Below are 18,074 nucleotides of genomic sequence, written 5' to 3'. Positions count from 1 at the left end.
TGCATGAATTTCATCACGGCAAGTCATAATGTGACTCAGTAGTGTGTATGGCTTCCGCGTGCCTGTATGCACTCCCGACAACATCTTAGCATGCTCCTGATGAGTTGGCGGATAGTGTCCTGGGGGATCTCCTCCCAGACCTGGATCAGGGCATCAGTGAGCTCCTGGAAAGTCTGTGGCGGTACTCGGCGGCGTCGGATGCACCGATACATAACCACCCATAGGTGCTCTATTGGATCAAGGTCAGGGGAACGTGAGGGCCAGTCAATGGCATCAATGCCTTCGTCATCCAGGAACTGCCTACACACTCTGGCAATATGAGGCCGGGCATTGTCCTGCATCAGGAGGAACCCAGGGCCCACTGCACCAGCGTAAGGTCTGACAATCGCTCTGAGGATCTCATCCCGGTACCTAACTGCAGTCAGGGTACCGTTGGCTATAACATGGAGGTCTGTGCGACCCTCCAAAAGCTTGAAAAAGGAGGAATAACTTTACGTAAGATATCATACGAACCGTTGTATGAGGATACGTTGAGCTGTGGCACAGATAAAAGCATCACAAGCATGATGCATTTCAACTTCTCAAGGTTAGTTGTAAGGTCACCGTCATGCTTGACTCAGGTCTGCTGACGTATGAGGTTTTCTTTTTGTTTTTTAGGATATATTTTGAGTGTTTTTTGCAGACAGAATAACAGAATGAGGCTTTGCTAAGCCAATCCGTTAGAAAAACCCTACACAGTACTGTACACCGTGTGATCAAAGTATTAATTAGTTATGTTGGCAAGTGCACACACATGTGTAGGCAAGCCACATCTGCTCAAAGTACTGCAGGCAAACCACTCTGTGCTCTCTCCTGCCCATGAGTTTGTTTCTGCACCTGAGGGGATGCAGGGAGATCAACAAACATCACTAAAACCTTTAACCACCTGCTTAGCTTTGACCCAGACTGACAGGGCTCTCTTAGCTTAGCCATCTCCTGGCAACAAGAAAGATTCACCTTTCCCCCCCGCAACATATTAAAGCATTTTATTAGCATATTTTCAAACCTGCCAGGTCTGTTGAATATCTGCTACATCCAGCGTGCGTGTGCCTCTCTTCATGCCCTTGTAGGGGGTCAGCAGTTCTTTGAGAATCATGACAGGCTCAGGCAGCACAACAGTGTGTAAATTGTTCTGGGACAGGAGATTATATCTGCTCTTTTCTCCTTTATATCAGCTCTTTCCTCTACTGTTTTAGCAGGGCAGCCAGCAGTGTACAGCAGTAGAGCAGGGGTGTTACATTTCCATGACGTGCATACCAATAAATCAGTTTACAGGGGAGAACATATACCTGTTCATGGTTTAATATTATTTATTGCATATCATCCTCACCGATGTTTTTAATTCCACAGTCATTCCGGCTGCTGCCTTTCATTTTCCACGGGGCTTAGTGCTGCATGACATGAGATTATGTGATGTTGATTTTAATTTTCATACACAGTTGTTCAAAGTAAATGTCTTTGCCAGTGAATTGAACTGACACAGACACCCTTCGCTCAGTAATTCCTTTCGCAATTCCGCTCTGTAAAGTTAGGACACTCCAACGCTTTTCTTACCCACCTCTAAACATTCCCAAGGGGTTGTCCTCGAGTCGATAAACTGGCTGACTTCGGCTCTTGGGTCAGATTAGAGTCCCCTGAAATAGAAAGGTAAAAATGGAAACACACAAAATACAGAAAACAACAACACTCAGACTGCTTTCCCCCTCTTGCTCTGCATTTCGCAGCCGTAGCCTCGGGAGGTATCCAATTATGACGCCCTTGAGGGAATGACAGTACTTGGATTTCTGTCAATACAGGGTTCAGGTAGTGTTTCTCAATAACATTCTGAATTATTGATGACGGGGAGATTGAGAGGAGAAGGGGGTAGTTAACATTCACTTTTATGTATGAAGAGGAGACAGAAAGATGAGGGAGATGGGCGAGCACAATCGCTGCCCAGCATATTTTAAAGTGATCTCTTTGATTAGGTGACCCCGAGGTAAGACTCGTTTGAAAATACCACGAAGACCCGCTGAAGATTGAAGGTGCATCCTGAGTGACAGGGAGCACAGACTGGTCAGGGAATTGTAGGCTCTCTCTGAAGATGAATCTAAATAATTAACAGGAGGCAGACAAATGGAGAGGATTCCGCTGGTGCATGTCTGATCCTTCCTCTACTGATAGCCCTCTGGGCTTTTTTTTTTTTTGGCCCATCGCAAATAGACATGAAGACGATGGATGATGCCTGCAGCGGTTTGCAGATCGATCAGAGAACCGTCTCACTGTCTGACTCCTGCATAGATCCCTCTGTGTGAAGTCTGGCCAACTCGCTGTCTGTAGAAAGAAGTCCTGAGAGTCGGCCTGACTGGAGGCAGCGCTACTCCGAGAGTGATACTACCCATGCACAAAGCAAGGGGGGGGGATCTGCTGACAATTTTCATTCTTATTGAATACTGCGTGTTCAGTCAGACGCCAATATTTGCATCCTTGCGCTCAGAGTGTACGTCGTATCCGTGCAAACAGTCTTCAGAACTTTTGTCTGCTCCTGCTGTCAGCTCGGTTTTACTTTGACATCAATCCTCGAAAGATCTGCCACGGAAGCTTGAGTATAAAGCAGGCTGTAATCTGTGGGGATTCTTCGATGAGGACAGAGTAGAGTCGTCTGACATGGGGTGACAATCAATGGCCTCTGCAACAGGACAACCCGTCACTTGTCTGAACTCTGTGGGCACTGAGGTTAAAGCAGCATTCCCCTGGGAACAGACTGAGTGGCATTGATGGCGAGAAGGGTCCCAACCTCCCTTGACAGACACATCTCATCCTTGATGCCACCGTGCCCTCTCTCTGCCATGGCACGACGCAGACACTATGAGAATGAGACTACATTATACTGACACCAGGCAGTTGACATACTAATCCAAGAACTAAAGGACTTCAGGGACCATTGATTTTCTATTCTTGGTAAAAGGCAAGAAGCCAGCCGTCACTCCTTTTCGACCAGGGATGCTAATGGACTTTTTAAAATGTTGCCACGGCAATCCCCTGGAGCCATTCTGTTTTGGCCCCTCGCAGGGCCTTTGAAATACACCGAAATCCCCAGCTCTTTTATCTGACATGTTTGTATTCAACAGCCCGGCTTAGATGTCTCGCCTGTGTCAAGTGTTTATACACAGCATCTGCCTGGTCAGTGACAGGCAACACTGGAAATCTAAACTCTGACTTTGGATTTAAGAACGAAGGTAGAGTGACAAATAATGCTATAAAGCTGCTCACACTGTTTGTGCCTGTGGATTTATAAGTGTTACACTTCCATTTTGAGTGTACCAGTTACCATTTATTTCTGTCAAACCTTTCAGCTTCCATACAAACAAGTAATGGATGTTTTTAGCACATTTCTATCTTTTGTATACAAAGAAAAATGGTCGCTGAAAGAACCCAGAGAAACGGTTCGAAGCAGCGTTTTTAAAGAACATTACATTTTTATTAGAGTTCCATCAAAGTAGCAGTTTAAAACGTTATAGTCCTAAATATTGAATCTGTATCATTTCAGTGTACTGTACGCTCAACCAGGGCAGGGATTTCACCGGCGCCCGTGGCCGTCTTGGCCCTTCTCTCTGGCCTTGATGCCCTTCTGAAAATCGTTGGCCCTGCGGCCACAGTGGCCTTGATTCCCCGCTCACACTGGCCCAGCTGATTTCTCCCTTTTCTCCTCTTCCTTTCCTGTCAATACGGTATAACACCAGCGTCTTCTGTTGAGATTCTGAATTCGTACTTGGCAACATCAAGTGAAACGCTGCGTACACAACCAGTGGTGGAAAACCGGGCTATTTATGATGTTGGTTTGACATTGGGGTGCACCTGCGCCGTGTTTCGGCTGCGATGCGGCCAACAGGGCTGATCGCAGGCAGTTCAGACAACGCTTGTTGTGATTCCACCAGATGTGCTACAGCGTGTTTCAGAAGCTGCTCTAGGGCTGGGAAATATATCGATATTGCAATATGAGTCTAGATATCGTCTTAGATTTGGATATTGTAATATCATAATATGGCATAAGTGTTGTCTTTTCCTGGTTTTAAGGTAAATTGATATAGTAATTTTCTGAACTTACCAAACTGTTCTAGCTGTTTTATTATTTGCCTTTACCCACATAATCATTATATCCACATTACTGATGATTATTTATCAAAAATCTCATCGTGTTAATATTTTGTGAAAGCACCAATGATCAACCCTTTTAATCCTAAAAGGGTCCTTACCCGATCGATATTGAGGTATTTGTTCAAAATATTGTGATATTTTATTTTCTCCATATCGCCCAGAGACCCTCTGCTCTGCTAAAAATATGCACCAAATGTATTTTTAACAGTGTATTGCAAAGAGTGTCTCCTTCGCTGGTTGAAGGGGATGCACCCAAAACCGGCTCCTTCTCCTTCTTCTAGTCCAACAGGCAACAACAGCTGTCAATGTGCTGACTTGACTATGACTTGACCCAAATCTGCATGGGATTATCATAAAGGAGACTCGTGGTACCAATTGAACCCATTTTCATTCACACATCTTGAGGTCAGAGGTCAAAGGACCCCTTTGAAAATGGCCATGATAGTTTTTCCTCGCCAAAATTTTGCGTAACTTTGGAGCGTTGTTTAACCTCCATCCCGACAAGCTACTATGACATGGTTGATACCCATGGATTCTCTAGGTTTTGAGCCCGCCACAACCTCCGAAATATAGATTGCGTTAAAGAAATCAGTCGTGTTAAAACAAATTTGCGTTAACATGCTATTATCGCGTGTTAACTTTGACAGCCCTAATAGATACAAATCAATTATGAGGATGAATGTATTTTCAACAACTAAAACATAGCCACAAATCTTTAAGCCATGTCGTTCATAACTAGACTTTTAACTGTATTAACTTTTTTAGGCTATAGCGCAACAAAGTTTTGAAGTGTTTTGTGCAGCTTTTTTTATTTATTTATTTCACTGATAGTTATATTATGTATTAAAAATTAAATCATCCTTAACCCTTCATTCATTATTTCTGTGGACTTTAAAATCATTGTTTTATTTGATGGACATGCTACCCTGGCATTTGGCTTTTGTGCCATCAACAAATTGACAACTGCAAAGGCCCCTCAACCGAAAAACCAAAAGTGCCACAAACAGCTCTAAAAGCTGCATATCTTGATAAACTAGTGCTCGCTCAAAGGTGCTTTTAAGGGCATTCTTAATCAGAGCTGGGTAGTTTGAAACTACACTAGATTGTACTCCTTTGCGCCACATGTGACACCTGTCTGAGCCCGACTACACAGTACACTTCACCTCCATGTCTAGTGGGGTTGGCCTCTCAATTACTGCCCGATGGTCCTTGATCCCAATTCCAATTTGCCACGACGACGTCTACGTGGTTAGCCGTTGGAAATCTAATTAGCAGAGTTTCAGCTGTCTGAGAGGGTTGAGTGCAGAGTTGAAATGACTGCTGGGTAAAATGAAAGACTTGCTCCAAACAGACAAAAATGTCTTCAGATATTTTATGGTCAGAATTGATGGTCAGTATTCACTTCTGAGGTGTGCATCCCTCAGGAAAATGCATCTGTTATGTCTGAATGTTCAGCTACGCAGAGTAAACTCCAGTAAGGATGTGAGCACTCTGAGAAAAACAGCTGTGTGCAGATGGTGACGTGCGGTGTGTGTGATTCGTGTCATGGGACTGCAGTGAGATTGGTGGTCTGATGAACCTTCCTAAAGGAGTTTGAGGGGGGACAATGTGGCTCAGGCCTCAACAATGAAGCGTTTGTCTCACCACACGCCATTCATATCATGTGTTGTTTTTCCTCCTGTTGCATTAAAATTCCCATGTGGTTGTTTTGACAACAACAAAAAAATCCTCGGGCAGGTTTTTATATACTTGTTGGCTAAAGCAGCGAAAGCCAGACAACTAGACACCCTGCTATTACTTCCTAATGCTAATGGAAACTGAAGATTCATCAGAATGCTTGCAGTGTTTCATTTTCCGATATGTGCGGCTACTGTAAAGATATCCTTACAACACAGTAGGGAAGAGTAGTTGTTGTCGGAGCAGGTCAGTGGAGGTATAAACGGTGCCATGGAGACACTGATGTAAGTAGATGTATCATAAGCACCACCACAGTGCTCCATTTGTTGATTTGCATGAATTATATAACATTACCATAGTATAATGTGTATAGTATAAAGAACACACCACTATACTGTATGTTTAAGTAAAGAAAGTCACTATGTGAAATGGCTTAACATCATCACACATGAATACAATTAGTCTCATTGGATCTATAAGAGTCTCAGTTTTCCAGTGATACCCAAGTTATGCAATTCCAAGTCTGTTTAGGGACGCCAGTATGCAGAAATATTCAAACGCATCATTTTTTTAAATAAAATGCAAAAAACTGCATGGGATTATCATAAAGTGATCATGTCTGTAAAGGGGAGATTCATGGGTAGTACCCATATTGAACCCTTTTTTCATTCACATATGGCCATGCCAGTTTTTCCTTGCGAAAATTTAGCCTATCTTTGGAGCGTTATTTTGCCTCCTTCGCGACATGCAAGTATGACATGGCACCAATAGATTTCTTAGGTTTTCTAGTTTCATAAGATGCCAGTATCTTCACTTCACTCTCACTTTAAGACTGAGCCCACTACAACCTCCGAAAGACAGAATAGCAGCCCAGCTTGCCGGCAGATTTTTAAGAGGTTGAATAAAAGCGTTTTGGAGGATCGATACAGTATCGCAAAGCCTAATATTGCAATACTCGTGCGTATCAATATTTTCTTACATCCCTAATCACCACCCTTCTAGTATATTCAACAGCCAGGTATTTTTGTCCCTTTTTACTTATGCGCCTCTCTTGCTTCATGCTGTCTCTGTTGCTTTAATACAATTAGAAAACTTAATACCTTATAAAAAGGCTCGCACTTGACTTATCATCTGGTCCACATATTCATAGTTTTTTTATAGCGCCCAGCTTATGAAGCTGTTTTGTACTGGCCTGCTGAGAGCAGAGGCTAACGTGGCTAATTGTGTCTGAAATTATGGAGGAGTCTGGGGGATACGCTCACTCATTATTCTGGCCAATGTGTACTGCAAATATGTGAGAGTGGAGGATAGTGGGGCTTAAAGATTTTCACAGCCAAGGGGGCAGAGAGATATCCAAGTGCACAGAGGTGCGAGGTGAGAGGTATCCTCTATTCTGTGGCTATCAAAAGCGAGTGGATTAGCCTCACCGCCACTGAAGCACTGGTGAGGTCAGGGAATATTAGACAGTTATTCTGCATTATGCTCCACTGTTTGTGCAGCAGGTGTTGGCAGAAAATAGACATCCCAAGAGTCGACAGGTGCATGCTGTTTATTGCAGTTGATTGAGGATAAAACTGGAATTTAGGATTTTAAGTGTGACTTTTTATGGGACTGTTATTTCCGGCCAAGCGAGAAACTGCAGAGCATATTAGAGTTTACGGACTCAAATGACTCCCTGGCCTCCATGCCAACCAACAAAGACCAAGAGTCTCTTATTATTTAAGTCTCATTTCTACATTAACGCAATTGGAGGCCTTGAGACTCCAAAGTTTCTCTGTGGATACATTTTATCAGTCAGCAGACGCGGCGCTGTTGGCTAATCCAAATGAATGTTAGATAATCAATGCAATGCCAGCGTCCCAGAAACCCCTTTCCTCCAAAGAGGCCCGACTGCCAATGTCTCCCAGATGGCTTAACAAGTCCAGTTCATTAAAAACAAAATGATCCGAGCCCTCCCGTCCAAAGCCTAAAACACAGAGAGCAAACATGAGATGAGATAAGCGGTGGCTTATTTCCCTTTCGACAGCTGTCAGCTCATCAGCCGTCCACTCGCCCCTCAGACGGCACACCAAGTCATTAACTGATTAGACTTTGTGTTAAATTAAGAAAGTTCAGAATTCCAGAGGGGAGATGCACTGTTGACACATTTGCATGGGAGGTAAACATGGTAGCTTGAGGGACGGCAGGTGTGTTCCCGCTGCATCCATTTGTGTCGGAAAGGTCAAACGGGATGAGCAGCCATTTCACTCCGGTTGTATTCTCGGGACGGTGTCAGAACCAAATCAGAGCCTTAACCTTTAACATGGGCATTGTTACGTTTTTTAAACTAATTTAAATGTCAGGGTTTTGCTGAATATAGTCATTTCCCAGCAGGCCACTAAAATATAACAAAACAGAACAGGTTAGGCACCATACAATGCTGTGTTAACTCGGGCTGGGTGTCTATAAGATGGCTTATTTTGGTACAAATGCCAAGTTCATACTTTTTTTACCTTTTAATACCTTCAATATATAATATATAATATACCTTTAATACTTACTTTGCTTCATACGAACATATTTGTTCTCCCCTTTTCATCTGATAAAATAACTTCCCATATGCATTAAATGTTTGTCATGTTTTAATATCATCTTTACATAACTAACATTGTGTTAAACTAATAAACATTATGATTTAAAGTAGGCTGTACTTTACTCGTAAGTAAAGAATCTGGTGGAGCATTCAGTGCCAACTCTCAATACTTACTTATGTCTTACTTAAGACGTACTTATTGCATTAATTTATAAGCAAGTCTGATGTTTCATGTGGTGTAATTAATAAACTACAGTACATATGGAACAGAAATGTACTGTACTGCAGTGTACTTCAGGTGCAAGATTGAACTTTTTTGCAACAGGATTCATTGTGGGTTTTTATGGGGTCTTATTTACTACCATATAACCCTCAAACATAGTTTATGAACTTATAAATCTGTATAATAAGTCTGTAAAGTGGCGTGACCATGTCAATATTTAGGAAATAATTCCAGTGTTGCTCTGAAGGATCAAATCGTGACACAGCATTTCTCTCCTTAGTTGGAGGAGTTGAATTTGTTTTTACATTACCACGGACCTTTACTCTTACTGAGACAACTCCCTTTTTGACTGGTTCCCATCTGGAAAATGGCCAATGGCCATGACAGTTAAGACTAACCGGTTCTACAGCAGCTGGCAGCCAAAGGAGGTTGTTTTTTGTGTCAGTGATGACATGTACGTCTGTCTGTGTCTGTTACGTACGACAGCGTATTAGGGCCATAGGTTACAAAAATACAAAATGTACAGAGCCAGGTGAAGGGGGTCATAATCAGAGAAGAAATAAAAAAAAAAACTTGAATATTCTCTCAGATTATAAAATCATACATTCCTGCAAAATGAAAAATAGTTTGGTTTTTTTTTTATTTTATTTTTTTTGTGATGCAGTTCCTTGAAAAAAAACATGATTTTTCTGAGGGTTCTTTTTGCATAAATGTATGATTTTATAATATATAAAAGTTTTTTCTCTGAATATTACCCCCTTCACCTGGCTCTGTAATTTTTTATTTTTTAACCTACAATGGCCCTAGTACTAAACCGTATTAAACAGACACAGACAGACTAAATGTCGGGTTTTTTTCTCGTATATTTGTGACTTTAATCTCAGAGATTTTCTGACTTTATAATCTCAAAGAATATTTGAGCTTTTTTCTCTTACATGTTTTTTTTCTCGCAAATGTACCACTTTAATCTTTGAAAATATAAAAAACAATTCTTGTAAATTTGAAATTTTTAAAAATTATTCTAATATGTATCTACAATGGGCCTAATACAGCATCGTAGTTTAGCGTGCTGCTTAATGGCAGTTTTCTAAATGTTGCAATGAAAGAACAATTCATTCTTTAATCCTCAATTTGATATGGCTGGCAGTTCCTCATAGCGTAAATAAACTTTGTTCCTTTAATGCCGTAAAGCTCGCTCAGGATAATAATATATTCACCAAGAGACTGCGCGGTCTTCACGGAGTGTCTTGGCTTGTAGTGGACGTGTTAGCTTGAGTTTCAGTGTGTATGAGTTGTCTTGAATAAGCTCTTGTTCTTCTCACTGTGGTTGTCTTGTTTTGCATGCATCATCATCACAGTCTGCTGGCTGCCTTCCTTTAGCTAAGTACCCGGCTGTCAACAAATGAGCTCTGCCTTCATTCCTCACAAGGATTTCATGCTCCCTCAGTGTGCTGTTCATGTTTTACGGTGGCTGTATTTGGGACTCCTTGCATGGCGTTTAACAGCTGTTTTGTTTTGGCATCAGCAAAGTTCTTTCAACCCTGAATGTTTTGGACCTTTTAAGGGATTTTTCTTGTGTATTTGTCTCTTCCAGCGATACCACTAAAACATAATCTGTTTGTTCAATTGGCTGTCCTCCTTGGCAGGAAAAAAACATCCAAATCATATTATATGATGCTAATCCATCAGGTATATTGTCTTCATATATCGCCTAAGGCAGGCCACCCAAGCTGTGCTCACAAAGTAAACACAAGCAGAAACCCGCCCACCCCCGCTCGATTTATTGCATTGTGATCATCGCTTGACCTCATTGCTAAATGCAGCTCTTTCCCCTGCATTTAAATGAAGCAGACTACTATCAATATTGATGACAGTTCATGTCTCTATTGACTTCATTTTCTGCTCCCACTTAAAACCATGTGGCCCAGGTCTCATTGCCAAGCGACACAGTACATAAATTTGGGACGGCTCGTAAGGACTCCTGTGGAGGACACATTGCCCTAAATAAGTTGGCGGTGACCACAGGTCATCATAGTACGAAGTTTGTTTCGAAAAATCCCTGTGCCACCCATCAGCCTCCGATATCAAACAGATGTGTTATTGAACATGTATGTACAATATCAGCTTTGTGAGCTGACAATTATTTCCACATTCATACTAAATGCCAACTTTAGTCTTAATTCTTTTTAGGAGAGATAGTGTCAGGATTCTTTTGTCAAGCCATTGATTGAAAATGGTATTCTGGGACTTGAATCAGTGCAGGTGGATGAAGTTGCAACATCTCTGCATCATAAGCTGTCATTGTTGTTTTTTGTTGTTTTTCTGCATTCCTTTCAATCACGGTGTTGGGCTCCGTGGTCGATGACGGTCAGTCATCGACGACGTTCAGCCATGACCTTGTTCATCCAACTCTAGTTAGAAAGATATCTGGAAAACATGTAAACAGATTTTAATACAATTGGGTGAAAGATCTGACCGTGGTGCAACAAATAGGTGATCAGATGTTGGTGTCCAGATCCAGGAAGGTTTTTAAAGGTTTTCTTAACCCATAAATTACTGGACCTAGGATGGAATTAACCTGGTTATTTATCCATATCTGCACTTTGTGTTTTGATGCAGATAAAAGAAAATGTCATATATTATTAAAATATTAATTATTATAATAACATTATTAAAATACCAGATTTAGATTGGCGGAATATATGGTGTCTGAATGCTTTGTAGCTTTCATTTAACTTTCTATGACTTTTTTTTTTTCAATTTGTTTGCATTTTTACTACTAGCAAATTTGTTTTAAAGCCACTCAATTCTTTAGCGCATTAACGCAATTTTCAATTATTAGGTTGTAGCGGGCTCAGTTTTAAAGCTAGAGTGAAGATACTGGCATCATATAAAACTAGAAAACCCAAAGGAATCCATTGCCCATATTTCCCCACTCCCATGTTGATAAGAGTATTAAATACTTGACAAATCTCCCTTTAAGGTACATTTTGAACAGATACAAAATTTGCGATTAATCACAATTAAATATTTTAATTGATTGACAGCCCTATTTTCTATGCGTTCGTCCTTCATGTAGAGCTGTAATCGACTCCAGCGTGTATTGAGTGAGAGGCTAGGTATACTTTGGACAGGTCTCCCTTCTATCATATACAGACCTTTAACCTGAGTAATTAATGCTGTCATCAGGGCCTGGTGTCAGAGCGGGTGGAGCGAGGAGCGAAGGTTTAATTGTGCCAAGTCACCTGTGAAAGACTTTGGTGGCAGTAAATGAGGCGGTTGTCCCAGGTGGTCAGGTGCCTGGCCTCCCTGTGTCTGGTTCTCCCTCTGACTCCATCTACCTGCCCTCTCACGTCTTGGCGGTTCAACGGACACTCAATCACATCGCCGCATTGACATAAGGCGTTGCATGCTAATAAGAACTTAGCTGCCAACTTTAAGCAGCGCTGCTGTCATTGTTCAATCACGTAGTTGTTGCAGTTTTCACTTGTTATATTAGCCCAATACAGTTTAAGGGTTAGGGGTATTGTAATATACTCCAACTTCCAGTATAAGCTCCAGCAGCATGTATTCATGGTCTCAGATATGCCTACTGTCCTAACCCTGACAACCTTGCGTCTGATTTCAGGTGGGAGGTGAATCTGCTGCGGGCCATGTGTTTCTGGTGAGGTCTCATCTTCCGCCAAGATGAGGCTGATGCCTGGCTCGCCTCGACCCGTCCTGCCAGCCATCCTGGCTCTCACCTTAGCCGCCTTCTTACCTCAGCTGTCCTCGGGAGCCACGCCGTTCCCCCAGGACCTGGAACCAATCAGCATCGTGGGCAGAGAATGTAAGTTCTGTTGTGTTGCCATGGCGATCCTTGTTGCAGGAGTTGATGTAAAAGTAAAGCAAGGGTCACCAAGGCATTATATCATCACCGGGGAACACGGCTTATAGAGCAGTGGATGTGTTTTAAGGGCATGTTTGCAGAGGTTTGTCAACAGCTGGAATATGTATTGCTTTTGTTCTGATTCGTTGGCTCAGTGTGAAAAAGGAAACAATGCCAGCAACATGCAAAAAAAAAGCCTTTTCTAAGTCAACGCTGAGGTCCAATCCTCAACTGTACCTTGTTTGCAACATTTTATGATAGAAGAAGAAGGATTTTGACATATAACTGCTACTTTTAGTTGCACCAAACTAACTAAAGACAAAAGATAATGTACAGCAAACCTTTTCACATTGGTTTGGACCAAAGTAAACAAACTGTGATGTCGGGCTAATATATTGATATTTATAATAATATTATTTTTCTCCTAACCTGTTTGGTTCAGTTCAGTTCAACTCCGATGTGTTTGCCCTGTTGCTTTGGTTTCGTTGGGCTGGTATGAAAACTGTCAGTCAAACTCTGGAGAGGACCAAAAGTTTCAGATTTTTCTTCTGAAGTCTGAGTTACCTGTCAGTCCACATGCTTTTATGTTTCCACTTGTTGTTTTCTTTGTTATGAGTCAGTGTGAACACGACACAGACCGGAACTCAAAGGGCAACAATGTATAATTTTTATGGCTCGGCGTTGGCGACAGACATGGCCAGAGGCGTTATGTAATAGGGTGTTCCGTCCGTCCATCTGTCCAATTCTTGTGAATCTCAGGAACGCCTGTAGGAAATTTCTTCAAATTTGGCACAAACATCCACATTAGATTTTGGTGGTCGGAGGTCACTGTGACCTCACATCTGTCCAATTCTTGTGAAGGAGATATCTCAGGAACACCTGGAGGGAGTTCCATGGCACGAGCCTCACAAAACACATTTTGGCCACAACTCAAAAATTCATGCTAATTATGACAACGACAACTAGACTGGTTGGCGGAGGCAAACAACTGTAAGACCGTAATTCTTGTTTATCTTGTTTCACACCTACGTGGCCAAACTACAGGTGTGGAAAACGACCTCAAATGTTAACATATAGCACATTATGGTATGTATTAGCTAAATCACATACAAAACAACACTTTCACTCATGCAAAGCAAAAAACATCAATAACAAATTAAATTTTCTTCTTGCTAATTTGGACAAATGACTTGAAACGATAACGCAACAATCACAGTACAATTACAATGACAGTCCATAAAGGCTAATGTTGAATTATAGTGCATTCCTACATGTGACTACAGAGAGTTAAGATAAAGAGTTTGACTGAGGATCTTGGACATCTGTGAGACTCTGAAGACACTGCTTCATCAGACCAGCCTGTGGACCCATCAATGGCACCCAATCACCGGGGAGGTCCACAGAAGAGGTCCTGGCTGCTAAATGTAATGGCCCATAATTGATTTAAGAGGCGGCTGAGACCATGGCCCACACACTGTAATTGATCTATCTGGAAGAGAGTAACGCCACCATTAGCAGGAATAGCTGCGCTAATAGTGCTATATGTGGAGCTCCATCCCAGGTGTAATGAGAGCAATTTATCACCTCTGGTTCCAGCAGGTGACAGCGTGGCACAAGGTCCCGCACAACTCTGCGAGACGTCCATTATGAATCGTAGTACTTCATGAGGCCGAAGTCTATAAAATCATACCCGAGTCACTACTTCTTTTAGAAAGTGGACAGACAACTCCCCTCAGCTTCTTGTCTTTTTGGTGACAGACTATGTGCTGAGTAGGTTTGAGGCAAGTAAAGATTTTATTATACTGGAGCTGCTTGTAGAAGACACTGCTGCCATATTTGATCTTATATATTAAAGGTACCATATCATAAAAAAGTGAGATTTTCATGTTTTTTTTATTATAAAGCAGGCTTAAATCCTATCTGAATACTGTGAAAGTATCGAAACACTCAATCCACAGGGAAATTCACACAGCCCGTATTCAGAAACTCTGCATTTGAAACAAGCCATTAGGATTTCTGCCCATTCGTGATGTCACGAATATACAATATTTAAATCCTTGACACAATTTTCACAACGTAAAACATTCTAAATGTGTCCCAGTTTATTCCTGGTTGCAGTGAATGTGAATGTCATCAGCTGACAGGAAGTACACATGGACCCAAGCTGTTGACTAGCAATGTTAATGCAATTCTGTTGCAATTCCGTCAAAATGCGCTAAAACGGAGCGTTTCAGACAAGAGGGTAAATACAGGTATATTCAGGTCGACAGTATGAGGAAAATAAAGTTTTTTTTTAACATTAAAGCATGTAAACATGTTCTAGTAGAAACACAAAATATCAGTGTGAACCGGAAAATGAGCATAATATGGGGCCTTTAAAGGAATACTTCACCCACAAAATGATCATTTGTGTATCAATTACTCCCCCTTTGTTGCCTTGAATTCTTGAAGAAAAAAGCGGTTTTGATTGAAGTAAATGGAGGCCAGGTTCAACAACAGCAAAACTATATCAAAACATCCGCCAAAACACCAAAAACACTTCGGCATAAACAGTCTCACGCTTGAGCAGGCACGCTACTCGTCCATGAGTGATATAGTTTTGCTGTTGTTAAACGCGGTCCCCGTTCACTTCAATTCATCAAGACTTTTCTCAGTTTTTGCATTTTCCGTTTGCCCGAGAGGCATGAGAGGAAAAACTAAGTTTTCTTCAAGAACTCAAGGTAACACAGGGTGAGTCATTGATATATATAAATGGGTATTTTGTGGATGAATTATTCCTTTAAATTCACTCTTTTCCCCCAGAATTTAATTCTCAGCTGGATGCATATGCTTCATAAACCATGTTCTGATGATTGATGTCAAACTGTGCGACGTGGAGGGCAAAGTTATAAAGTATATTATAAGTTTTTTGTCACACGTAAGAATTGTATCAGACAATTTCACTCAACATGAACTTTTGATTTAAACCTTTATATAGGACACTAAAACTTTCCACTGACACCAACACTGAGATTCTTTAGGTAGGTCTTTAACACATGATGGTCCATCTCATCTGCAACGTGGTAATTGAAAGTAACTAATTGCTTTTGAATGGTGAATTAATTCCACTTTTTGGAGCCATGCCATTATAAATATATGAAAAGGGTTATACCCTTTTCATATATTTAGCTTAACTGTGCCCTTTTACAGACTGCTTATTAAGAAGCTTCTTATTTAAATTAGTAACACATATGCACATAGTGGCTGTATTGTTGTAGCTTTTTTTTTTTTTTAAGTTCAAGGGATGAGATGAAATATGATCCAGGAAGTCCAGTTTGAGTAATGCATCCAATAGTTTTACACCTTGTGAGATGTCAGAGCACAATACAACGTTTTTAACACTTTATAATACTATGAGAAAGGAATGTATCGTTACTACTCTGGAAATGTATCAAGGTGGTACTCCCATCACAAATAAGACAAGCAACTTCTGTTGATAACTTTAAGGAAAAGCTCAACACTTATTTTTACAATCTTGCTTTTAATTAATTCCACATTTTTCTAACATCATTGCTATTATTTAATATTTCTCATACTAATTGTTTTATATCTTAAAATTGTTTTTACCATTATCAACTTGTTTTTATTAATAATAATACAAAATAATGATAAAAAATAAAATTATCCTATTTTGTATCTCTATGATTCTATTTTATTGTTTTTTTATTTTATTTTATGATGATTATTACTATTATTATTATTAGTAGTAGTAGTAGTAGTAGTATTATTATTAATAATAATACTAATAATAATAATCATTTAATTTCTATCTGGACCATTGCTGGATAAATCTTCACAATATGATTTTGCACATATTGGCCAACAAATTGCTGGATGACATTGGATACATTTCTGCAACTATTTATTTTCATTATGGCTTAATCATCCGATAATTTTCTTGATTTTAAAAATTGCCCATCACATTTTCCTGGAATCCAAGATGATGTCACCAAGAGTCTTCCAAAATATATTCAGTTTACTATAATTTAAGACAAGAAACATTTTGTGTTTTGTTTTTTTCTTGAAAAATGATTAATTCATTATCAAAGTAGTTACGTATTGATTTATTTTATTTTATTTAACCTTCACTTATACATTTATTAAATTAAGAGAAATTGAAGAGAATGTTGCTGCGTGAGGCCCAATTCTACCGACAGACAGGACATTCATACAAAGACAAGATAGAACACAAATCATAAAAGTGGTGAGTGCCAAAGAGTTAGTTTAAAACTGCACAAGAGCAAACCCCAACGGACACTCTCCAGATTTCTTAAAAGTAGTTTTAAAATCTCCTAGAGGAATCATGCTTGACAGCTTCAGTTCCTGCTGTACTGAGTGAGGTTGAGGGTTGCATTGCAGTGCCGATGGCGGTGTGAATGCAGCCTACGGATGCAGGATTGTGGTTTGATTCAGCATTTGGCCAGCATCATACATGTGCTGCTTCCAGAGGCAGTGATCTTAAAGAACTGTGGGCACCATCACCTGCTCCTGGATTTGGCCCTGAGCAGCGCCCCCCCCCCACCCTCCCACCAAAGCATTAGAGGATGTGAAAGTGCTGAAGAGTAATTAGAAAATCCTCATTTGCCAGGGGGAGGATAGCGGGGCGGGCCGGTGAGCCACTCGGAGTCTCTTCACCAGACAGCACAGCACAGTCCAGCGCTCAGCCAGGCATTAGGCGTTTAAATCTTTAAACAGTCGATTCGAGACTAGCGGTTAGGGGAACATACGGCTCCCTGTAGAGAGACTAATTTCCGATTGTGGTGTATTTCTGGCGGGGATTGCTAATTCAGCAGCAGCCCAGGTCAGATGGGAGGCTGGAGGGCACTTAATACAGTACTCTATAGATCCAGAGCGCCGTGGCCTAGAGCTGAATCTTGGTTAAGAAAACAGGAAGGAAGTCTCTGTGATGTGGTAAGCAGCATGGTGTCAGTATTGAGCAGGCTAATTTTATTTCTGCCTGGAGCATCCTTTTTTTTTTTCCGAACATTTGCAAGGCATCTACTGACTGGCTGTCATTCTTTTATTCAAGCACTGGACACAGTCTCCCATTGTTTAAATGAATATTTCCTTCCACTGAGTTAGTCTGCTGGAGTAGAAAAGGGCAAGATGAAATTAAAAAGCAGTAGAAGAAGAGGGGGAAATGAAAATCAGCCGTAGTGCAACGTAGAGTTACTGTATATCGTTTTCTTTCTCTTTGCACAACTTCCCTGTTCATCTTATCTCGGTTTTTATGTTGCTGCACACACACATCTTTTTTTTATGCATGAGACTCGTATACTCGGTGTGTCGCCTGCAGTAACAGATATTATTTTACATTTATTTTATGTTTTTTCAGGGCGATGAAGGGATTTAATTCATGACAACCCCAAGTTGAAATTCAACGACCTCAGAGAGAGATGAGTGCTATTTAAATGTGGGTTGACCAGACAGACAGGTTTTTGCACTGAAGTGGTTTTGATTTGTTTCCTCGTCCTGACTTGGCACTGTCCCCAGACGTGTCCGTTAAGAAGTGCTTACCA

At 40.9% G+C, this 18,074-nt stretch overlaps 1 protein-coding gene across 6 annotated transcripts in view; it reads left to right on the top strand.

Annotated features, from left to right (window-relative positions):
* sema6e (sema domain, transmembrane domain (TM), and cytoplasmic domain, (semaphorin) 6E) overlaps positions 1-18,074 on the top strand; it is a 188,199-nt gene that overhangs the window by 97,003 nt on the left and 73,122 nt on the right. For 5 of the 6 annotated variants that reach the window (XM_037784068.1, XM_037784072.1, XM_037784071.1 and 2 more), the window contains one exon: positions 12,277-12,477. In XM_037784068.1, the coding sequence (XP_037639996.1) occupies positions 12,336-12,477 (142 nt within the window). In that variant the 5' untranslated portion in view covers positions 12,277-12,335. Of the gene's footprint in view, positions 1-12,276; positions 12,478-18,045; positions 18,057-18,074 lie in introns of those variants that run through there. The other variant, XM_037784073.1, reaches the window with a different exon arrangement.

This window comes from Sebastes umbrosus, chromosome 11 (assembly GCF_015220745.1).
Source record: "Sebastes umbrosus isolate fSebUmb1 chromosome 11, fSebUmb1.pri, whole genome shotgun sequence".
In the NCBI taxonomy this organism is placed as follows: Eukaryota; Metazoa; Chordata; class Actinopteri; order Perciformes; family Sebastidae; genus Sebastes; species Sebastes umbrosus.
This window is presented reverse-complemented; position numbering and strand designations above follow the sequence as displayed.